The 26,168-nt window shown below is 36.8% G+C and overlaps 1 protein-coding gene across 1 annotated transcript in view; it reads left to right on the top strand.

The window, feature by feature from the left end:
* Positions 1-26,168, top strand: part of LOC126175650 (phosphatidylinositol 4,5-bisphosphate 3-kinase catalytic subunit delta isoform) — a 178,729-nt gene that overhangs the window by 127,067 nt on the left and 25,494 nt on the right. The window contains exons 13-14 of the mRNA XM_049922542.1: positions 316-485; positions 25,156-25,344. Of these exons, the coding sequence (XP_049778499.1) occupies positions 316-485; positions 25,156-25,344 (359 nt within the window). The remainder of the gene's footprint in view (positions 1-315; positions 486-25,155; positions 25,345-26,168) is intronic.

Genomic DNA, 26,168 nt, shown 5'->3' with positions numbered 1-26,168 from the left:
TGTGATGTTGACTTGATGGACACTGCAGAACTTGAACATTTTTCAGAATTTGAAAATGATCAGATGATGAAAATGCTAATGTCAGCAAAAAGCTTTAATCAAGATTAGGATGATTCTAGCTTCCAGCTATTGTGAGTAACTATGTCATTGTTTAAGATGATATCGAAAATGCGTGTTAATTGAAGACTGCTAATGGGAGTGTATTGTTCTGAAGATTTAAACACACAATGACCAGAAGGAGAAAGAGAACTAAATTTTAATTGTAATAAAATGGAATTTCCTGTACTGTAAGTGAAATTTTTGTTTTGGTTGCAGGTAGAGTTTCTGGAGCGAATGAGGGAAGTCAGTGAACTTGTGCGACAGCGACGTGACAAAGATAAGGCACGAGCTTGTCTTCAAGAAAATTTGGAACAGCCACACATTGGTGATGCAGTTTCACGTGTTTTGTCTCCTCTTGACCCAAGTTACCGGTGTAAACATGTCAAGTGAGTTTTTTTTATTTTAATGTAAAATGTTTAGTTTCACTCCGACAAGCTTTTACTCAGTCTGTTCAATATCTCTTCCTGTTTAAGCCCTCTGATTTCAGAATTTTTAGAAATGGTGCTAGGCAGTTGTAAATGATCTGTAAGGAACCACAGATGTGCTCTGACAAATGTCTTTAATACCACACACTGAATTAAAATGAAAGGTGGGCAGCAAGAAATCTCCATAGAAATTTCTGTGTCAATATTGTGCCATTTCATTGAATTTTTACGAGTTGTGGTTTTCTTGAATGTCACAAGAAACTGCTTGTGTCTTCTGGGAAATATGTGTAGTTTTCTTTCTTGCCTCTATATCCAATATTTATTTTGTCTGTGTCTCCTTCACATTTTTTTAATGTAATGGTAAAAATTTTAATTTACTTTACTAATAGTTAATAGGGTTGCCCCTCATTCAGAATCTGATGGAGGTAGAGGAAATTCAGTATAAAAAACCACAGCAGTATGTGATCATGTGCTATTTTTATTCACCTGGCACATTGCAGCTGAATGTGTGTGTGTGTGTGTGTGTGTGTGTGTGTGTGTGTGTGTGTGTGTGTGTGTTTTTCACTGCATGCAGTGAGTTGTTTCCTTTATTCCTAAAGTATTTAAAATTTACTATTTTTTAAATTGGCATTTGGGTACAAAGTGCAAAATTGCAACTTTTCAAGGAAATGTATTCGATTGGCCAGTATTATTTACAAAATTGTAGAGTGAGTATTTTTTTAATTTCAAACCTTTATTAAAGAAATTTTGTGCATTATTCAGATGCAAGGTCACTGTCATTGTCAAAAGTTTACAATGAATTTCTAAAGAAAGAACAGAATTTGCAACTGTAAAAACTATGTTTAACAATTGAGGCTAACAAATAATATACACATGATTAATGGAAAATCTCATATAAAGATGTGAAACAAAGAGACTGGCCAGTACTTACCTCAGCTCAGTACAGCCGATAGATACACAAAAAAACAGAATCGAAAATTTATGTTCCTAGCTTTCAGAATAAATGTTCCTTCATCAGGGAGGAGAGAGGGGAAAGAAAGGGAAGAAGGGAAAGTGGATTCAGTTACTCACAACCCAGGTTATGAAGCAACAGGGAAAGGAAAACAGGGAGGGTAGCAAGGATGGAGGCATGGTTGTCAGAGGGAAGCCAAAGATATTCCGAAAGCTAGGAACGTAAATTTTCGGTTCTGTTTTTTGTGTATCTATCGGCTGTACTGAGCTGAGGTAAGTACTGGCCAGCCCCTCTCTCTCTTTATTAGTATAAATAATATAAACAACAACACATTAATGACTAGGAGAAACAAAAAATTCATCCAAATATATGTATGTACAGCATATTCAGCAGTATAACAATGTTATGAAAAAGGAAGTTGTTACCATATAGCAGAGATGTTGAGTCACAGATAGACACAACAAAAAGACTATCAGAAATAACTTTTTATTGTGCCTATCTGCGACTCAGCATCCCCGCTATATGGTGAGTAGCAACTTTCGTCCCGGCGGAGGTTCGAGTCCTCCCTCGGACATGGGTGTGTGTGTTTGTCCTTAGGATAATTTTGGTTAAGTTGTGTGTAAGCTTAGGGACTGATGACCTTAGCAGTTAAGTCCCATAAGATTTCACACACACACACACACACACACACACACACACACACACACACACACACAAGCAACTTTCGTTTTCATAATATTGTTTCATTCCATCCTGGATTTTCCTCCATTGTTTTATATTCAGAAGTGTGGTTTGTTTGCATGTTAATTTCCTTGAAAATTCAGCTGTCAAGAAAAGGTCAACAGAACCCTCATCATCAAATACACACACACAAGTTTAGAGGAGTAGTTGGCAATGCAGTGCATATGTACCCAGTGGAACAGTTCCTAATGGGAGGGACCATTCATGGTGTACAGTCTCTGTAAAGAAAGTTCTAAAGAAATAGACATTACTGCATAGTAGATGTGAAACAAAGCAGAAGACTATAGATAGAGAGATGCTGAATGAAATGTGTGTGGCTGTCAAGAGAGCAGCGCTTGAAGTCTTCAGTGACTACTGTAGCAGAATATTGTCAATTGATCTTTCACAAAATCCAAAGAAATTCTGGTTGTATGTAAAGGCTGTTAGTGGCACCAAAGTTAAGTGTCCAGTCACTCATGGATGAGACAGGAACTGAAATTGAGGAAAGCCAAACAAAAGCTGAAATACTTAACTTAATAATTGACCCAATGTAATCCTCGTACCACTCAAAAGATGAGCGGAATAAGTGTTAGTATCACTGGTGTTGAGAAAAAGCTGAAATTGTTAAAATTGAACAAAGCTCCAGGGCCCAAGGGAATCCCTGTCAGATTCTATATTTGATTTGTGCCTGAGTTAGCCCCCCCTTTTAACTATAATCTGTCATAGACCCTGCAAAGAAAACACCATGCCCAGTAGTTGGTAGAAAGCACAGGTCACACCCATTTAAAGAAGGGTAGTGGAAGTGATCCACAAAACTGCTGCCCAATATTCTTGACACTGATATGTTGTACAATCTTAGAACATGTTTTGAGCTGCAACATAATGAGGTGTCTTGAACAGAATGACCTCAATGCCAACCAGCATGGATTCTGAAAACATCGAGCATGTGAAACCCAGCTTACTCTTTTCTTACATAATATAATAAAAACTTTGCATCAAGGCAGTCAGGTAGATGCAGTATTTTTTGATTTCTGAAAAACATTTGACTCATGACCACATCTACACTTATTGTCAAAAGTACAATCATATGGGATATCAAGTGAAATTTATGACAGGATTGAGGATCTCTTGGTAAGGAGGACACAGCTTGTTATCTTGGATGGAGAGTCGTCGTCAGATGCAGAAGTAACCTGGGGTGTGCTCCAGGAAAGTATGTTGGGACCTTTGCTATTCATATTGTATATTAATGAGGGTACAGACAATATTAATAGTAAAATCAGGCTTTCTGCAGATGATGCAATCATCTATAATGAAGTACTGTCCAAAAGATGCTGGATAAATATTCAGTCGGATCTTGATAAGATTTCAAAGTGGTGCAAAGATTAGCATCTTGCTTCAAATGTAATGTAAAAGAAATGTAAAAGTGTGCACTTCATAAAACAAAAAAACTTAGTACCTTACGACTACAATATCAATGAATCAAAGTTGAGATCAGCCAACTAATACGAATATCTGGGTATAACACTTTGTAGGGATGTGAAATGGAATGAACACTTAGGCTGTAGATGTTGATTGACTCATAAGGGGGTGGTCCATTGCAACATGTCGAAACCTACTCTGAAATTTTTCACACAGGAAGAGTATACTGAAAGAAATGGACTGCCAAAACTTTAGCTGATAAGGCACATTGCAAGTATTTTTAAAAAATTGTAAAGTTACTTGTATTTGCTGCACAAAGAACTGCTTATAGCAGTGGTTTGTACAGCTCTTCCAGCCGAGCTTGCAAATCGGCAAATAAACAGATGCAGCTGTGGCAAGAGAATGTAGCACCTTGTATTGGAAGTCCAAAGTGCTCACACGTGAATTGTAAGCATTCAAATGACACCTAAAATCATTAATTTTTTGAATAACTCACAGTTCATATTGACAGCTGAACTGTTGCAGATGTAATTGTTAGACAAGAAAAGAAAATCAAGCCAATTTTTGGTGTTACATTACAGATGACTTCCATCAACCGGAATTTTAATTTTTAGCCATGAAATATTTTATAACAATTCCTGTAGCACTGTTCTTATGATACTTTTGAAATAATGTGTATTTTACTAACAATGAAACAGTTCCTTGTTTATTTCCTGTAGTTGTCACAAAAATGTGAAGTGTCTATTGGATGACAAAAGTAAACATTTTCCTTAAACCAGACGCAAGTAAAAGAAAAGTTAATGCATTCAGACATTTCACTGTAATTATTTGTTTCATTTAATGCATAAATGTCTGAAGTTTAACAGTACAGATCTACTGGTAAACATGAAATGACAAAGAGGTATTGGAAATTATATTGGCTGACATTTTTCTGAAAAATGCTGTACACTGTAGAAAAAGTTTTTTTATTGAGAAGACGAATCACAGTATTAGTTCGGGTGGAATCTGGATTATATGAACAATCCTCTCATTGCCCTCCTAAAACAGATGTTTTGTTACATCCAGGCCAAGAGTCCAACAAAAGCAATTAATTATTTTCTGCAGTTGATAAGGAGAGGTATTGGATTTAATACTGAAACGTATTCCCTCCCATTGTTGCAGATTTTGCTACATTGATTACAAGATTTTTGCAACTAAACAGTCATTCTTTTAAATTTTTGGTCCTGGTTTGCCTTGAGGTTCCTGGAGAAAGATAATAGCTTCAGAAACTGATACTTACGACTGACATAGTCGTATATGATTGTGTCATAGTATTCATCAGCTGCAAAGGAATTCTGTCTTTTTTCACTCAAAATGATAAAGTGTGGTTTGCACACAGTTCTTTCATGGAACCTGAGTGACTGGCTGTATACCCAGTATTTTAGGAGGTTTCATCTTACGTCAGCTACAAATTCCTCTGTATGCCTATTATGACATCTCCTCTACATGTTTGTTTGAAGTAAATTTCGTAATTTTACAACTTCCTTGTCTGCATTATTTTATGAATCTGTTTAACAAGATCAAAGAAGCCTGGAAATCAGTAATACTCATCTCACTTGCAATTGAGAAGGCCCAGTCTTGTACATCTCGGTGCATTGACTCACATGAGCAGTTCTAAATCTGTTAGTTTTTCTTTCACACTTTTGTGAGTTTCATTTTGCCACATAGTTAATATAAATCTTTCTTCCATTTACACAATTCACATTGATTTTACAAAATAAAATATGCTCTGCACACTGCTTGACTATAAGCATTTTCTCCCATATTTGTTTAGCCAAAAATTATACAGCCTTTTTTTTCTCCACTGAAAACTATTACTGTAATGTTTTCTTTGGGCTAGGGAAGTACTGTAGTTTTGTTCAGGATTTTTACTAGCACTCATTGTTCAAACCACAATTCATGGAATTGTCAGTTATTTCCCATTTCTTCTATTGTTTCCACAATTTCTAACAAAATATCGACATCATTCAAATTAATGTCCCAGAAATTAAGTACTAAATAATACATATGTAGGTCTTCAGGAGAATTAGGTGATTTCAATAGTTTACTACATTCTTTTCTCCATATTTCACCTGAGCAGGTTGAAATTGTTAATTGGATTCCACATTACTGTAAAGCAATGGAACGTACATGAAGACAGATACTTTTAGTAAGCATATATGTAGAAAACACAAAGAAAATTAATTCAGTTTTATCTCCATTGTTAACAGTTAGTGATAACACAGAGGCAGCTGCTAATTATTATTGATATAAAATGAGTTGGGAATTCGGGCAAATATTAACTGTGAACAATTGTATCAGAGAAACTATCAACAGTAACTGAAATTTGCTTACAAATTATGATCATGTAGTGCTGTGTTATCTGTTTATTGATGCACTCTCAACCAAGGCTATGCACCAGCCATGTTGTGCGTGCACTGTCTGCTACAGCTAAAGTAGGGGTGTACATTTCTCCAGTCCAGCGAACTACAAATTCGGCAATTTTCAACTTCTTTAAAAAAAATACTTGGAGTGTGTCTTAGCAGCTAAAATTTTGATATAATGTTTCTTTCGGTGATTCTTTATACATAAAATAAATTCGGAGGAGGTTTTGACTAGTTGGATTGGACTGTTCCTTTGTCAGTCATTGGTAAAGCAAGTGTATTGGTAAAATACTGGGGGAAATGTAGTCACCTACAAAGGAGATTACTTGTAAATCACTTGTGTGACCTATTATAGAATATTGCTCAAGTGTGTGGGACCCATACCAAATTGTACTAATAAGGGATATTGAATGTATACAGAGAATGGCAACATGGCCATAGGTTTGTTTGACCCATGGGAGACTGTCACAGAGATTCTTGAAGGTAGGTGTAAACTATCCTGAGAAAGCTTACTTGCAAAGTTTCAAGAACCAGCTTTAATTGATAACTCTACAAATATACTATAACCTCTATACATTGCTCACATAGGGATTGCGAAGACAAGATTGATTTAATAATAGCATGCATAGAGGCATTTAAACAATCATTCTTCCTGCACTCCAATGTGAATGGAACGGGACGAAACTCTAATAACTGGTAGAATGGGACATACTCTCTGCCATGTACTTCAAAGTTGTTTACAGAGTATAGATGTAGATGTAGACAACTATTGTAGAATATTCTGGGATGTTGGAAAATGGAGTTAATTTATTAACTACCACTGACTCAGATCAGTTACATTTGGACTGCTAGGGTGCAGCTTTGTTACTGACACATTTCTTTTCCTCAAGTATAGTACCACAGCATTGTCCCCCCCCCCCCTTTTATGGTAGAAATACTGATACTGTACATCCAAGTTCTTATTTGGTTATAATAGAAGGAAACAATCCATGAAGGAAAAATATACCTAAAAACAAAGATGATGTGACTTACCAAATGAAAGTGCTGGCAGGTCGACAGACACACAAACGAACACAAACATACACACAAAATTCAAGCTTTCGCAACAAACTGTTGCCTCATCAGGAAAGAGGGAAGGAGAGGGAAAGACGAAAGGATGTGGGTTTTAAGGGAGAGGGTAAGGAGTCATTCCAGTCTCGGGAGCGGAAAGACTTACCTTATGGGGAAAAAAGGACGGGTTACACTCGCACACACACACATATCCAGCCACACATATACAGACACAAGCAGACATATTTAAAGACAAAGAGTTTGGGCAGAGATGTCAGTTGAGGCAGAAGTGCAGAGGCAAAGATGTTGTTGAATGACAGGTGAGGTATGAGTGGCGGCAACTTGAAATTAGTGGAGATTGAGGCCTGGTGGATAACGGGAAGAGAGGATATATTGAAGAGCAAGTTCCCATCTCCGGAGTTAGGATAGGTTGGTGTTAGTAGGAAGTATCCAGATAACCCGGACGGTGTAACACTGCGCCAAGATGTGCTGGTCGTGCACCAAGGCATGTTTAGCCACAGGGTGATCCTCATTACCAACAAACACTGTCTGCCTGTGTCCATAAGTTCTTATTTGTTACTATTTGGTTTCCTTAGCTTTGTGTAGTTTTGGAAATTACTGGGATTTGTTCTCTGTGTTGTTAATACCCTGGATATTACTTTGTAATACTGTACTCTTGCTTCTCTGTGAGGATGTGGACAATGTGTCTCAGCTTTCATTATTTTGAAAGAGTCCCATATAAACAAATTTGCTATTACCATTGGATCATTGTTGCACACTTGTATGTTGCTTGGTTAATCACTCTAGAATATTGATTAGCTAAAGTATTGAACAGATGAAACTTGTGATAAGGCTTGTCTAAAACTTACATTTTGGACATGTATAATGTTACTTGGGACAGTTCTACTGTTATGATAATGTGGCTCATGTTGTGGGCTTTATGGTTTCTTCAAATTATCCATGGTGAGTAGTGAGATATCCTTCAGTAATGACATGTCAGCTCTTGATTAAGTTCACTTTGCTGTACTCATATTCTTGACTCAAGCTCTTTCTTGCCACTTACAGTACCTGCAGACACACATGAAGACACCAGCAAATCCATTTGCAGCTTCTTCTCAGATAAACTCAATTATTATACTATTAACTCTCCAGTTTGCACACAGCTATCATTATGAGGTCCAAACCTGCATTCTAACTGTGTGGCAAGCTTACTACAAAAATTGAAAGCACTACTGCTGTCTGTAAATTATACCAGTAGTAGTTAAAGTACTCCAAAATGAATAGTTATGTAAAGTGCCTGGCATTTATAAGATGGGACAAATGCCTAGGCATTCATAAATGTTGGCACATTTACACATTTTAAAGATTAATTGATAAGAGGTGCTAGTAAAAAACTTTAAGGCTGATGTTTTGTATTGGAAAACATGTTTTGCAAAACTGCTTCTTTAGTGGTTGGGTAACCAAGTTGAAAAAGGTGCTGAAGAGTTAGGGGAGAGTTATTAGGGTAAATAAATCATTCTGTAAACATAATTATTTACATTTTTAGTTAGTTCAATTCTTGGGGCAGTACATAAAAAAAAACACCTTTCCAGTTTAAAACTAATTTTTGAAATAAAGTATAGTTTATATTAAGTAGCTAGCCTGTAGCTAGCATTTTCACTTACATTATACTACTGCAAAAAAGGTAAAAAATTGTACTCATTCAGTTTCTTGATGTTCATAAGCTGAAGAACAGTCATGTTCCAACTCTGCCTCAGATTCTCTGAATCTGATTCCTCACTGACTGCTGGGTTCCTTTCCATTTTGTCATTTCATGGACTGTTCAGTATGGGGTTTTCCTTGGAATCAACAGGCTTAGGTCATGTTCCATTCATTGACTTCCAGTTATTGGAAAGAGAGGTTAGTTTTACGACTCTGTCTGATGTGAGTCTCTTTCTTTCTCACTGTGCTGAAGGAATGCTTCATAGCAGCGGATGTAACTGGTGCGCCCAGAATTTTTGGCATCTTTTGCCAGTTCACAAGTTTCTCTTAAACCTTGGCACCACAGTAAAGGATCTACACAATGATTTTTGTCATCCTGAGGGTGTGGGCCCACTCCTTCCCACACAAATTGTCTGGAACAAATTCCTTGTTTGTCCCTATAATCAGCCAGGTTCTCTCAAACCTGAATAACATTTAGTCCATTGTCCTTTTCTGTGCCAAAGCAAAGCTTATTGCATCAAGAATCTCGATAGGCTTCAGGTAACTACCTTGTACTTCTGAATCAAGATGATTAGCTGCAAGGTGGACAGAAGACTCACTGAATTCCTCCCTAGCTTGACATTCAGATAAGATTGACTTTTCTTCTGCAGATAGCAGTGGAGAGGATGGTAGTTTCTCGATAAGAACTTCGTCCAACTTAATGAACTTTGTTAATATCTTGTGAACTTGAGGCTCATTTAACTCTAAAGTTGCGATCAAATGATTGATTGTGTTTGTGAGTTCTATCATTTTCTCAGCTCTCACCCAGAAAACATCATCATCCAGCACACTCTTCTGTATTTCAGACTACAGATATGACTGCACCTTTTTGTTTACAGCTAAGGTTTGTAATACAATTTTGTTTGACTGCAAACTTTCAAGACAAAAAAGTGGCTCCTCCATCTTGTCTTTCCTGGAAACGTCACTGAAATCCTATCTTTGAAATTTTTTTCAGCTGATATTTCATCGGACACTGCTTGTTAAATGTGGCTGTATTTCACTGTTTTTACAGCCTTTGCTGCATTTGCCATGAAAAGTTTTGATTGTTTGACAGCCTAAAATATCTGAGCACAACAAGTTTAACAGGTGAGCTAGGCACCCAATATACGATGTGAAGGAATTTATCCTGTAACAGATTCAATGTAGCTTTCATGTTTGCAGCATTGTTATCTGTCACCACTAGAAACTTCTCCGATCCATGCTTCTCCAAAACATTTGCAATAAGCTAGACAAAGTACTCAGCATTGCGGCTGTTGCTTTTACTCGTTACAAACTCAACAGAAAGTGGTTCAGGCTTTGAAACTGTGATGTTAATAATGGACTCATTTTTGAAATTGCTCCAGCCATCACTCTACAGATGATATCTGTAGAACTTCAAATAAGACAAAGATGAGCTTAATTTGCTTCTCACTCAACCTCATAGACTTGAATGGCTGTCAGTCCGTCAGACCAGTGTTGCCCATTCCAGTTAAGTAAATAACTAACAGAGTTGCAAGAATTACCTGAAATCACCAGCCACTCACTCAAAATTCAGGTACTGTTTGCAATAATAGCAATAGCACTAATATTTACTTAGAATAACTGGAATTATGGTAAAAATAATTTATCCATAATTATTTTAATTAGGGATGTGTCATGTACTGACTCCAGTTCCACAATACCAAGAATTGACAATTCCCTAGGAATCAACTAGTATAGCAATTATCTAGAGCATTGATTCTTTGTTATTAACCCTTTGTTTCCTGACATAAGAAAAAATTTACTTTTTAACATTTTCTTTGCAGAATTTATGCTATTGTGGCCTCAAATGACGGTAGGATTTTTTGTAAAATTTTATTTTATTTTTCACAACTTTTTTCTCTCCTGGTACTTAGAAGTACCGTCAGACTCCATGTACAGAATCACAACATGCGCAGAAAAATGCTCCAATTTTTATAACTTGTACTTTATTCCACATAAATATTAAATATTTTTACATTAGAAAATTAATTAACCGAAATATGATATTTCTGAATTTTTTTTTTAAATTTCGCATAAATTTATTCTAGAGCAGCTTCACAATACATAGTAACTTAGCTATACATTGTTGACAGTATATACATATCACATATTTAGTGTTAGTAATACCTCATGAAATTGTAGGAAACAGTTCTTTTTCTCATTGTAGCACAAATACACTTTACATGTACTACATTGTGAATGTGGTCGCGACTGAATTTTATTTTTCGCACACATTTCGCATCGTCCTCTTTTACAAATGAACACTACAAAATGGTTTCCTCGGTTGCCAAGACGTACATCCTTCGGAACAGAAAAGTTATCCTTCCTTCTCTTTGGGAGAGTTATTTCTTCTTTACCACCGAGCGAGGTGGCGCAGTGGTTAGCACACTGGACTCGCATTCGGGAGGACGACGGTTCAATCCCGTCTCCGGCCATCCTGATTTAGGTTTTCCGTGATTTCCCTAAATCGCTTCAGGCAAATGCCGGGATGGTTCCTTTGAAAGGGCACGGCCGATTTCCTTCCCCATCCTTCCCTCACCCGAGCTTGCGCTCCGTCTCTAATGACCTCGTTGTCGACGGGACGTTAAACACTAATTTCCTCCTCCTCCTCTTCTTTACGAGAGTTTCTCTTTTTGAGATTTGGCACTTGCTGTTCATTCATTAGCCCTAGTGCCACAGCACACCTGAATTCCAGCAGTGGCAGTGCCACATGAAGATAACTGAAAATGACGTAAGGATTGACAAAAGCAATATCTATTGCTCCCCAGAAGAGACGGTGCCACCATTTCTTTGATCGCTTGTCAAGACCATAAGTTGAATGTAATCTGTCTGCATGATCCACACCACCCACGTTTTTATTGTAATCACATACAATAACTGGACATGGTATAGTCCTACTAGTTCCATCTTTCTGTTTTCTTGTCACTACGCTCTGTTCAATGCCATGGAAGTTTGACGCAAAATATACTACTTTATTTTCCTTCCATTGAAATACTGTTAGGTCTAAAGATGACTCTCTGTGATTTGATTTAGACATTTTTCTTTAGGTAAATTCCCTGGCAAACCTTTCCTGTTTGTTCTAATTGTTCCACAGGCAAATGTATTTACCGATTTCTGTGTGAGAAAAAGTGGACAGAACAACTAGTGAGAGGTAACGCATTGTTGCTACAATAGTGTTCGCACAACCTGACGGTACTAATAAGTCCGCTTTATATTTTCCACTTTATCTCATTCACTTGTAACGTAATGCTTCAAACTATTATAAAAAACAAAGAAGGTAAGTACATACAATGGAAAACTCAACGGAAGTTTCAATAAATTGCGCACAAATTCAGGCAACACCATGGAAACAAGCACATACAATCTTCTGTTTTCACAGCAGCGCGCGAAAAACAAGTTCAAGCTCTGACCACCAGAGAGGTCTATGTATTGCACAATAACATCTATGAAACAGTAGAGCAGAGTTACTGTTACGTACCGACAGGCTCTCAGATCACGAAACTTCACCACGAGAAAATAATTAGAGTCAAAACTTACTGGTACTTTTAAGTACCGTCAGGCAACAAAGGGTTAAATCTTTTTTACATTACTCTTCTCATTTTATCTTCACAGCAGTGTAGCCATACAAAAGTAGGCAAAGAAAGGAGCAGAATAGAAAAGTGTAGTCTGTCTGAAGTGTTGTTACATCTAACAATAAAGCATTTTTTCCCCCACTGAAAACATTTTAACATTTAAGAATACATTTATCATCAATAAACACATGTCACTTGTTTAATACATTCAGTAATAATTATGTTTTCAAAAAAAACTTTAAAAAGCATTTTCTTTCTATAAATTTTCAAAGTTTGGGCACGTAAAACTGCTTTGGGCAATTCTCAAGCAAACACCCATTTATTAGTTCCTGCCCGCTGGGAATTTTCCCAGTCCTCATCACTAAAAATGACACATGTGATAATGTCATTTGCCTCCGAGAGCTTCTAGTAATTATTCGTTAGAATGGAACCCTTTTCTTATCTGCTTACACTCTAAAATTACATCTCCTTTTTATTGTTTAGTTATTCTATTGTCTTTTGTGAAATTTTCATCACAGGTTACAAGAAAAAGTAGCTTCTGATAATGAAAATATAATACGTAGTTCTTCCAATGGATGCAAGTAGTTTGAGGAAGTTGTGGGTAACCATTTTATTTATTTATATGTTTAACCTGATGTGAATAGGGCCATCAGGCCACCTCTTGCTTTGGACCAGGGTTTCACTCATACAGTACCATTTTTACATCATAATTATCTAAGAAATAACAATTTTAATAAGACAAATATTATTAAAATGATTTGAATGTCTATAGAGACACAATGTGGTTAAAAAATACTAACTAAAAACTAATAAAGTTAATAATAGCAGTACTTCTGCTACTGCTGCTGCTGTCACTAATAATGACAACAGTGATGATGAAGATGATGATGGTGATAGTAATAGATACAAAGTGAATTTAAGTGTTTCTGATTAGCAAATTCTGGGGAAATGAAATTTACGGAGATTGCACCAGCTAAGAATATTGGGAAATGAAGAAGACATGGTTGGAAAGAAGGATTTTTAGGGGTAATGAGTGCGTGCAGGGACAATTTTATTCATTATTGTTGGTTAGGTTGGTATGTAATTAACTGTCTTCTGAAGTTGGGAGATGGTATTCAGCTCTGTAATATAATGTGAGAGGTTATTCTGGAGTCTGTTTCATGCTGCTGAAAAGGACTTTGAGAAAGCCTATAGATGCATACAAGAAGGCATGTTGTTGTTGTTGTTGTGGTCGTCTTCAATCCAGAGACTGCTTTGATGCAGCTCTCCATGCTGCTCTATCCTGTAGAAGCTTCTTTATCTCCAGGTAACTATTGCACCCTACATCCTTCTGAATCCGCTTAGTGTATTCATCTGTTGGTATCCCTCTACGATTTTTACCCTCCACACTGCCCTCCAATACTAAATTGGTGATCCCTTGATGCCTCAGAACGTGTCTTGCCAACCAATCCCTTCTTCTAGTCAAGTTGTGCCACAAATTCCTCTTCTGTTCAGTACCTCCTCATTAGTTACGTGATCTACCCATCTAATCTTCAGCACTCTTCTGTAGCACCACATTTCGAAAGCTTCTATCTTCTCCTTATCTAAACTATTTATCATCCATGTTTCACTTCCAAATATGGCTACACTCCATACAAATACTTTCAGAAAAGACTTCCTGACACTTAAATCTATATTCGTTGTTAACAAATTTCTCTTCTTCAGAAACACTTTTCTTGTCATTGCCAGACTACATTTATACCCTCTCTACTCCGACCATTATCAGTTATTGTGCTCCCCAAATAGCAAAACTAATTTACTACTTTAAGTGTCTCATTTCCTAATCTAATTCCCCTCAACATCACTTTATTTAATTAGACTACGTTCCATTATCCTTATTTTGCTTTTGTTGATGTTCATGTTATAGCCCTGCAGCCAGGTGACTAGCGCGAGTTTTGGTGTTCTCGTAAAGATAAGTTATTTTAGATTATAAAACATATAGATTAGTACTGATTACGTGGTAAATAAGTGTATTAATGTGCCGTTTAAGTGTACCATTAAAGGTTTCATTTTTATTTACGTAATATAGCAGAAAACGCGGAAAGACCGTACAGTCGTATTTTCTGTTTACGTTCTGCTGCAGCAAATCTATAGAATTTCGTTTAGTTGTTCCTTGGTCTCTCCAGCAATTTAACTTAGCGTACCTCTTCATTATTTAACTAGCATTTCCGGAAAGTAGCGTAAAGTTTAACTTGTTGTTTCAGAAACTTTGCACTTTTGTTTTTGTTTACACGCAGTTGCGTGTAGTCCAAATTTGTGTAACCATATTTTCGTGTTTATCTGTAATTTAACTGACTTATTCTTAATAAACTATTACGTTTATCATGAGTGAAAAGTGCTTGACTTGCCGTAGAATTGTTAGGTCGGGGCTTTGGTGTGATGGGTGCTGTAGTTTTTTCCATGTGGGTGACTGTAGTGGCGTGGGAATAGGGGAAGTAAATGAGACTCATCAGTGGTTTTGTAGGATTTGTAGTAGAGATAGGAAGATACTAGAACAGGAGGGGAAAATTGCCGCCCTTCAGGCTGAGTTACACAAGGCCAGGGGAGATCTTGACAGGTTAAGGAGGGAGAAGGGCAAAGAGAGGTGGGAAGTGGCAACAGGCAACAGGAGGAACAGGCGTAGAACTTTGTCTGACAGCTTTATGGTGAATGTGGAAAATAGATTTGATCTGTTGCTTCAGTCAGAAGCTGGTGAGCCTCAAGCAGTTGCAGGTGTAGACAGGGCACAACAAACTTTCAGCAGCAAATTGAAAAGTAAGAATGTAGGGAAATCAGTAAAGAGAAAGAAAGTGTTGTTGTTAGGTAGTTCCCATGGAAGAGGTGTCGGCCAACTTTTGCAGGATGAACTAGGATCAGAATACCAGGCCACCAATTTTTTTAAACCTAGTGCTGGTCTGGAGCAGGTGACAGAGGATTTAGGATCACTTTGCAAAGATTTCACTAAGGAAGACACCGTGGTTATAGTGGGTGGGGCAGGTAACAGTATTGACAGAGATCCTGGGTACAGTATAGAGTGTGACCTGGCAAAGATTGCATCAGCATCGAAGCATACTAGTGTTGAGTTTGTATCTGTTCTTGGGCGCCATGACCGACCTCATTTGAACTCTTCTGTCAAGAGAGTTAATTTGGAGCTGGAACGGCTGCTCATGTTGGGTGCGGGGTCACACATTGGTGTGGTTCATGTTGATTCTCTCAGTAGGTGGGATTATACTAGGCATGGCCTTCACCTCAACAGGAAGGGGAAGGGTAAATTGGCTGGGGAAATAGCAGGAAAGTTAAAGGGGGGAGGCACTGTCATGAGTGGTAAAATACCAGTGGTTATAGGATTCAGAAAAGACCCTTTTTTAGGGTGGGGAGGACAGAAAGAAAGCAAATTTTAAGAGAGGTTAGAACTGAGACAAACCTTCAGTTTGAGAAAGAAATCAAAAAACATAATTCCAGCTTATTACATCAGCATAAACAGCCATTGGTTAAGAATTTTCAACTGTCAGCAGATATTTTAACTCCACCCAATTTTAACTCAGTCAATGTGAAATGTCAGCTATCTTTATTGCATCAAAATATTCAAGGACTGAGAAATAAAATTAATGAATTAACTATCTGCATAGATAAATTAGAGTCTTCAAACCCAGCTGACATAATCTGCCTCTCTGAACATCATGTGACCACTGGTATAGAACTTTTAAGTGTTACAGGGTTTAGGTTAGCATCTCACTTTTGTAGATCAGAAATGGAGAAAGGAGGAGTTGCCACATTTATCAGGAACTGTCATAAATTTAAGAACATAGACATTCATAAATTTTGCTTAGAACAGCATATGGAAGCATGTGCAACAGAATTAGATTTTCACAAAAAATCTTTCATAATATTAAGTGTATATCGAGCACCTGCAGGTAACTTTAATCTGTTTGTAAACCACCTTGAAGCTGTACTGGCCCATTTAACAACCAAAAACAAAGAAATAGTGGTTGCTGGTGATTTCAATGTGGATTTCCTTAAAGACTCTCCCAATAAGAACTTATTTGAGTTAGTAACACTATCATTCAACCTAATTCCCACAGTAAAGTTCCCCACTAGGATAACCACTTGCTCACAAACAGCCATTGATAATATCTTTATAGAAAAGTCAAATGAACAAAATTATATTACAAAAGCAATAGTCAGTGGCCTCTCAGACCATGACATGCAGTTCCTTCTGTTAAATGTTAATACTGAACAGGATATAAAATCTGTTAAATCTGAGCTCAAGAGGGTAATCAGTAAGCCAAAAATTGATTATTTTAGGACACTCCTCAGAGACATTCACTGGACTGATGTTTACAGTGCTCATGGCATGAATGAAAAATATAACATTTTTGCTAATAAAGTGCTTACCTTATTCGAACACTGCTTTCCCCCAAAACTTACCAAGGTTAGAGCAAAGTCTACAAAGAAGCCATGGATTACTCGAGGAATAGGGGTATCTTGTAAAACAAAAAGAAAACTGTATCTGTCAATCCGAAACATTTCCAATGTTGATGCTATAGCACATTATAAGAAATACTGCAAAATATTAAAGACTGTAATATGGATGTCAAAGCAAATATATTAAAAGGAAAAGATAGTCATATCAGATAACAAAATAAAGACAATATGGGATATAGTGAAGGAGGAGACTGGTAGAACCAGACATGAAGAGGAACAAATAGCATTAAGAGTAAATGATACATTGGGGACAGATGTGTGTAGTGTTGCAGAACTTTTTAACAAACATTTTATAACTGTTACTGAAAAGATGGGGTTGTCAGGTTCGGTAGATGCTGCTATGGATTACCTTAGACCAGACATTTCAAGTAACTTCCATAATATGAATTTGACCCTCACTACCCCAACAGAAATAATGTCCATCATAAAATCTTTAAAATCAAAAACATCTAGTGGGTATGATGAAATATCAACAAAGTTAATTAAAGAATGTGATTCTGAGCTAAGTAACATATTAAGCTGTCTGTGTAACCAGTCGTTATCAGTGGAATATTTCCTGAATGGCTGAAATATGCTGAAGTTAAGCCACTGTGTAAGAAGGGAGATAAAGAAATAGCATCAAATTTCCGTCCAATTTCACTGTTGCCAGCATTCTCAAAAATTTTCGAAAAAGTAATGTACAATCAGCTTTATAACCGTCTTATCTAAAATAACACACTGTCAAAGTCACAGTTCAGATTTCTAAAGGGTTCTGGTATTGAGAAGGCTATCTACACTTACAGTGAAAATGTGCTTAATTCATCAGATAAAAAATTGCAGACAACTGGTATATTTTGTGATCTGTTAAAGGCATTTGACTGTGTAAATCACAATATCCTTTTAAGTAAACTAGAATATTTAGTGTAACAGGAAATGCTGCAAAATGGTTCAAATCTTATATCTCTGTCAGGAAACGAAGGGTGTTATTAGGAAAGAGACATGTATCAAGCTATCAGGCATCATCCAACTGGGAACTAATTACATGTGGGGTCCCACAAAGTTCCATTTTAGGGCCCTTACTTTTTCTTGTGTATATCAATGACCTTTCATCAGTAACATTACCAAATGCCAAGTTTGTTTTGTTTGCTGATGATACAAACATTGCAATAAATAGCAAATCAAGTGTAGTCTTAGAAAGATCAGCCAATAAAATATTTGTGGACATTAATCACTGGTTCCTAGCCAATTCTTTGTCACTAAACTTTGAAAAAACACACTACATGCAGTTCAGAACTTGTAAGGGGTGTCCCAAGAGTATATGTCTAACATACGATGACAAGAAGATAGAAGAAGTGGACAGTGTTAAATTCTTGGGATTACAGCTTGATAATAAATTCAACTGGGAGGAGCACACCACAGAACTGCTGAAGCGTCTTAACAAATCTCTGTTTGCAATGCGAATTTTGTCAGACATAGGGGATATAAAAATGAAAAAGCTGGCATACTATGCTTACTTTCATTCCATAATGTCATATGGGATTATTTTTTGGGGTAATTCATCAAGCCAAGCTAAAGTTTTCTGGGCACAAAAACGTGCAGTAAGAATTATATGTGGTGTGAACTCAAGAACATCCTGCAGAAGCCTGTTTAGGGAACTAGGGATACTAACTACAGCTTCCCAATATATTTATTCCTTAATTAAATTTGTCATTAAAAATATATCACTTTTTCAAACCAACAGCTCAATTCATGGAATCAATACTAGAAATAAGAATAATCTTCACAAGGATTTAAAGTCATTTAGTCTTGTACAAAAAGGTGTGCATTATTCAGGAACACACATTTTCAATAACTTGCCAGCAGCCATAAAAAGCTTAACAACCAATGAAATTCAGTTTAAGAGAAGCCTAAAGGATTTATTGGTGGCCAACTCCTTCTACTCCATTGATGAATTTCTCAGTAAAACCAACTGATTTGTATATAAGTACAACATAACTTCTGCACAATTTCAGTGCAGTAATGTGTTCATTGGAAATAAGTATTACAGTAGTTGTATTACATGTTTATTACCTTATAAATAAATAAAAAACTTTTTTATTTTAAATTCAGTGCATTAGTATTTGTAAAATGACTCTTAGTGTTCATTAAAAAATGACGATCATTCCACTTGGGACCTGTGGAATGGTACATTAGCTTATTTGTTTTAGTTGTAAATATTTGTCATGTATTGTTGTTTTTCTGACATGTTCCACATCCTGGAGGACCTCCTCACTACGGATCAATTGGAATGAAAGTAAATCTAATCTAATCTAATCTAATCTTCAAGACATTGTCCATTCCATTCAACTGCTCTTCCAGATCCTTTTCTGTCTCTGACAGAATTAAAATGTCGTCGGCATACCTCAAAGTTTTTATGTCTTCTCTATGGATTTTAGTTCCTACTCAAATTTTTCTTTTGTTTCATTTACTGATTGCTCAATATACAGATTGAATAACATCGGGGATAGGCTGCAACCATGTCTCACTCCCTTCTCAACCACTGCTTCCCTTGCATACCCCTCGACTCTTATAACTGATATCTGGTTGCTGTTCAAATTGTAAATAGCCTTTCGCTTCCTGTTTTTGACCCCTGCCGCCTTCAAAATGTGAAAGGTAGCATTCCGGTCAAGATTGTCAAAAGCTTTCTCTAAATCTACAAATGCTAGAAATGAAGGTTTGCCTTTCCTTAATATATCTTCTAAGATAAGTCAAAGGGTCAGTATTGGCTCACATGTTCTAACATTTCTATGGAACCCGAACTGATCTTCCCCAAGGTCAGCTTCTACCAGTTTTTCCATTCGTCTGTAAAGAATTCGTGCCAGTATTTTGTAGCCGTGACTTATTAAGCTGATAGTTCGGTAGTTTTCACATCTGTCAACACCTGCTTTGTTTGGGACTGGAATTATTATATTCTTCTTGAAGTCCGAGGGTATTTCAATTGTCTCGTACATCTTGCTCACCAGATGGTAGAGTTTTGTCAGGGCTGGCTCTCCCAAGGCTATCAGTAGTACTAATGGAATGTTGTCTATTCCTGGGGCCTATCTTTGACTTTTCAGTGCTCTGTCAAACTCTTCACGCAGTATCGTATCTCCCATTTCATCTTCATCTACATATGCATCCTCTTCCATTTCCATATTATTGTCCTCAAGTACATCACCCTTGTATAGACCCTCTATATACTCCTTCCACCTTTCTGCTTTCCTTTCTTTGCTTAGAACTGGTTTTCCATCTGAGCTCTTGATAGTCATACAAATGGTTCTCTTTTCTCCAAAGGTCTCTTTAATTTTCCTGTAGGCAGTATCTATCTTACCCCTAGTGAGATGAGCCTCTATATCCTTACATTTGTCCTTTAGCCCTACCTGCTTAGCCATTTTGCACCTCCTGTCAATCTCATTTTGGAGACATTCCTTTTTGCCTGCTTCATTTACTACATTTTTATATTTTCTCCTTTCATCAATTAAATTCAATATCTCTTCTGTTACAATTTCAAATATGGTTCCTAAATCTCTGTCTTACCATTATATAATGTATCTGAAACCTTCCAGTGTCTCCAGGCCTCTTCCACATATACAGCCGTCTTTTATGATTCTTAAACCAAGTGTTAGCTATGATTAAGTTATGCTCTGTGCAAAATTCTACGAGGCAGCTTTCTCTTTCATTCCTTACCCCCATTCCATATTCACCTACTACTTTTCCTTCTCTTCCTTTTCCTACTGCCGAATTCCAGTCTACCATCACAATTAAATTTTCATCTCCCTTCACTATCTGAATAATTTGTTTTATCTCATCATACATTTCTTCAGTCTCTTCGTAATCTGCAGAGCCAGTTGGCATATAAACTTGGATTACTGTGTTAGGGTAGGCTCCACGTCTATCTTGGCTACAATAATGCATTCACTATGCATACAGTGTGTCATATATACTAATTATAATAGGCATGTTATTGGCTATGTTTGAGGTCTGAATTATATAAAACATTGTCTCTCTAGTAGATTGGTTGGTTTAAAAGAGGAGAGAAGGGACCAAACTGCTAAATCATCAGTCCCTCTCTCTAGTATTTGAAAGGCATAGTGACTAAGGCATTGAACATGTATTTGGCGGAACCAGTGTTTAACTGTCTATGTGAGAATTATTATTTCAGTTTCTTGGAATTTTTCTGAAGCACTTCAGGCATGTATTTAAATCATACAATGAAGGATTTCACTGCCAGTGTTTGCATACTAGGTGATTTTTGTTTTTGTTTATGAGGCCATATTTCATGCCATGTTTCTGTGGCTAATGTGTCATCTCATAATGCTGGGGATGTCATCATAGGCCATGAAGACTGAGAGAGAAGCGAAACTGAATATATAAATCCATGCAACAATGGGTCATGATATATATAAAATGTTGGTACGGCTTTTGAATTTCTGTTTGAATACTGCAAAGGACCTTCTCGCACCACTTACCACAGCAGAGGTGTAAAATATCCTTTGCACATGCAGGCACTTGTTCAGAGGAACTACAAAACGAAGTGTTAACACCTGGCTTATAGAACGCAAGAGCAACTGTCATCAAGGCAACACGGGTAGGGTAAATTGGCAGTAGTAGATTGTGACCCGGGACCAGGGAACACCAAATTAGTTTCTGTGATACTGTGGTTTTTTAAAGGTCCAGACATTACTATGCTATTGCTGTACATAGAGGCCATAGAAATTCTCTTCCTCAACTACAAGCTGCATAACACAAGCCAGTGCAACTCCACAATTTTAGGCAGCAGTCTTATGATGTCATGACACAGGTGTTGGGTAGATACATGTAAACAGTTTGACTTGCTGAGCTAGTTTAAGTTTGAAACTACTATTTGAGTCTTTATAGCTTCTGTTGATGTTTCCAGCATTAGAAGACAAAACAATGAGCAGAGAAACATGCTGTGCACTACAGTCTAATACCCGTGAAATGAAATTGCCAAAAATGTTTGTATATTTTCCATGAAAAGGCTGTAGCTCCATTTTTTGCTGCTTGGTTTTGGTGATCTCGGGATTAACAAAACATTAAAACTGACTATGCTACCTAAGTTTTTATTCCTAAAATACAGAAAAAAGTAAGAGTTTTGGGTGCTAAAATAGCAATTCTGTGCAGAGGAATCTACTTTATTTGTGTATATTACATGTTATGAGACAGAAATCCAGAAACTCTGTAGAAACACACAGGTGTTCTAGTTGCAGAACATATAAGAATTTGTAAAATGTAATGAGGCTTTATTGCTACACTACCAGTAGTCTTAAGAAACAAGTATATACCTGAACAGTTGTTGCATAGCATCTACAGTGTACTCCCAATTATTTGAGAGAGAGAGAGAGAGAGAGAGAGAGAGAGAGAGAGAGAGAGAGAGAGAGAGGAGGAGGGAGGGAGGGAGGGGGAATGTAATTTTTTTAGTGATAAAGAGCAATAAACAACCAGTTGCTTGACAATAAGTGACATTTCCATTGTTTAAATGACAGCTGTGTGACAATGGAGTATCATTTCCATTGTTATTGGCCAGCATGTTCCTTGTAAATCAAAAACAAACTCAGTTTTCTGACGTTAATTGGTGTTTAAGTGTCAAAAAAACAATTTTTAAAAAGATTATAGAAGAGATATCGGATAAATTAAAGAAGTTTGGGTTGACTTTAAAACAAAAGTTAGAATTTATTGAAAGATTTCAGACGGAGGAAGCTGCTGCAAAACTAAATGCTGATTGTGGTACTGGAATGCAGACTATTTGAGATATAAAAAGGAGTAAGCAAGAAATACAGGATTTTGTCAAGAATTGTGGTTCCAGTTCTGGGCTATCTGCACCAAAAAACATGAAGACACTTTATTATTTAATAAAATTGCAGCCAAATAGACATATACAGTTACTTTGCTTAAAAATGTTAAGGCAAAACATGAAGAAATCTACATTTTATAAATCTGGCTTTGGGTTTAAATTGTTTTGAAGATGTCGAAGAAGAAAATTTGAATAAGTGGTTGAAGATCGATGCATCTGAACTCAATTTCCAGTACATGAGTGTCGCCAAAATTATGACTGCTGCTTCACAACAAAACAAAGAAGAGGGCAGTGAATGTGAAAGTGGGGATGAAGATAATGACATTATCGCTGCAAGAAAAATTCACAATCCTGCGCAAAAAAATGTCATCACAGAATATTTTAAGTAATAAACAGACCTACAGTACCTATGCACAGAATTTGGACAAAATATCAAACAAATAATACATGTTTGAAAATATCTCAATTGTCTGTGGTTTTTATTATTTGTGCATCTTCTCCCCCACATTATCCCAACTAACTGGGATTATACTACACTTGTGGAGCACTACACCCAGAGTGTTTTTGATAATTAATCTCTTCTCCTCTCCTCTTATTTTAATTCTACTCACAAATAAGGAATAGTTGATTGCAGACGCAAATAGTATCAGGTATAAAAAATTATTTTTGCTGTTCCAGGTTTTACTTACACTCGGTACAAGAACAGGTCCTTCAATGTCCCTGCTAAATGAATCATGGCACTGTGCTTCCCTCATCATCAAACGTGCATTTTGACTAGTTGAGGTATACAGTAAATCTTTTCAAACTTCTTTTCACTGTGTGAAATAAGTGTAATTACTGGTAATCTCGAAAAGGGATATGTGAAAGATTTATACTGGGTGAGCGAAATAAAACTGGCCTGACTGTGTGCGCTTTTGCTCCATCTGTACATGTTTTCCACAGCCATTCAACTTCTGTGAATATGGCCTAATAATCTTCACGAGCTACATAGCATTAATAGTTTGGTGCAATAATCATTGTGATTCAGACATGATACATTGCATATGAAACACCAGTCATGAGATTATGCAGCATAATTTCAGAGTTTGATGGGGATGTTCTGATCAATAACGTTGCTTGTTTGGTGACTTGACATACACTGGCAAGCTGAACCAGACGTCATCTGAAGGATCCATCTGAGGATCCAAAAGTCATGATTCCACTTCAGTCAGAAACCATCGACAGAACTCAGTATGGAAAATGAAATTACAATGAAATCCAGATCGTTAGCTGCTGATGGGTGTTGATAAATATCAACAGCGACAGTTGAAAATGCGTGCCCCGACTGTGGCAGACGCTCCATCTGACTGAGCCACTGAGGACACAGAGTATAGTGCAACTACAGGGACTTATCCCTGGCATGCTCCCCATGAGACCCACACTTTCCAATTTTCTGTCCAAACACTACATTTGTAGTGCCCCTGCCCACCATACTCATTACTCGCGTCAATCACTCTATCCATTTCCGTAAGAGTTTGGGCAATGTGAGTGCATCCGCACTGAAGATGATACCATCTTCATACGATATGGAAAAGTTCATTTGGTCCCTTTAAGTCATGCATGTTGCACATAGATTAGCACAGTGTACACATATGTTTTGTAAGAAATATATACCACTTTTGCTACAAATGGATTTAAATTTGTACATAGATAGTAGTCAAACTGGTATTTATTACTGATAAGTATAACATATGGTTGGCTGTTTGGTCATGAAACCAAAGGCCAATAAAAATAAATAAATCTCATGCACAACTGCAAGTTTGTAAGAATACAGACGCAGGTCTTCTTTGTCACTCAAGCAATGTTGTGTGGTGTTCAAAATCTTTTCCAGTAGTTACGGATTTTATTAGCTACAAAGCCTGTATTGCGCCATTTTGCCACTAAGTTTTGCATTCCAGACTTTGCGAGAGGTTTCATCAGGACACTTGCTGTCTTAAACTCTTCCGTAAACTTTTCTGCACACATTTTTCATGAATTGTGGGTTGCATAAAACTCGAAAATGAAGATACATTGTTCTATCATGAGCACTTTCTTGTGTCACACTCAGTTGCTCATTAAGCATGCCTGCTCCTCTAATGTAATGACACAGCAGAGTACTCGGAACAGAGCATGTGGGGGATGCACATGCACAAACATGTGACAGCGATCGATTGGTGCATCGAAATCAGTTTCCGACATTTTCTGTGATGGTTAGTTCCCCTGTTCATCAACAAGGATCAATTCAGTTCCTATCATCTGTTTCGTCTTCTTCTTTGTTTTTTAAGTAGTTTTTCATTTTGCCTCATCTTGATTACTGTAAAAGAAATTTTTTCCTGCAGTGATTTCCATATTCCATACTTTAATGTGAACTTCCGTTGCAGCTAGTCTTGGTACTTTTTTTTTCCCCTCTGATGACAGAAATTCTTCATTTTAACAATAATTTCAGGATTGAAAAATGCAGAGTCATGGATAGCAAAATGAGGCCTTTGTGGATTGTGTTTGAAAACGATGATCCATATGGTGATGACATATTTATCATTTTTAAAAATGGTGATGACTTGAGACAAGATATGTTAACACTGCAAATGCTGAGAATAATGGACAAATTGTGGAAAAACGAGGGTCTGGACTTGAGGTAAGTGATTTCAACAGCAGCAGTTAAGTTTGATATAGTCCTTTATGAATGTTTTGGGACATTCATTGCCTCTTTTTCAGCTCTATGTTTCGTACTGAATCATAAAACATACAGTATTAATAACATGTACATTATTTGTAATTTATGGTACCAGGATTTTGAAATATCATTCATTTTAAATCTCTCTCCCCTGCATGGCAACAGGTCAAACTTGCTGCATGCCTATATATAAGAAAAATCTTAACTGACTTAACACAGAAAACAATGGACCTAGATAATCTAGGAAATTAATAGAAGTGAGAGTATAATTTGTCAGATGTCATCAGGAGAATGATTTGAAGAATTGTAAGAAATTTAATGAAAAGGGAGGAGGACTGTTCTGCAGTATTAAAAAAATTTATGAAATATGGGAGCTGCCTTAAAGTAATGATAATCATTTGTCTCCAGTCCGGCTAGCACTAATTTGAGCAGCCAGTGCAATCAGTGCTATTTTTTAATGATATTTTGGGATATTTTCTGCTTAGTGGAATGTGACAAGGCAACGTGATGATTTCAAGCTCTATTTCCAACCAGGGAATAGAGCAGCAGAAATTGACACGAGTCTCTTATTTTCCTGTCATGATGATGATCAAAATCTAACACCACAAATAAGCTTGTGAGTGGAACATAAGTTAGAGCAGCAAGCAGTAGTCTTTGGAGGCATAATTTTACTTCTGCCCACATTTATATTTCACCCACCAACAATCGCCATTGTATGGATGTAGTCAAAGGATACACAGGAAACAATTTTTGTATAACTTGTACAAAATGCATGGTCCTTCTGA

Source organism: Schistocerca cancellata, chromosome 3 (genome assembly GCF_023864275.1).
Source record: "Schistocerca cancellata isolate TAMUIC-IGC-003103 chromosome 3, iqSchCanc2.1, whole genome shotgun sequence".
NCBI lineage: Eukaryota > Metazoa > Arthropoda > Insecta > Orthoptera > Acrididae > Schistocerca > Schistocerca cancellata.
The sequence above is the reverse complement of the archived record's forward strand: the minus strand, read 5'-3'. Positions and strand labels throughout refer to the sequence as shown.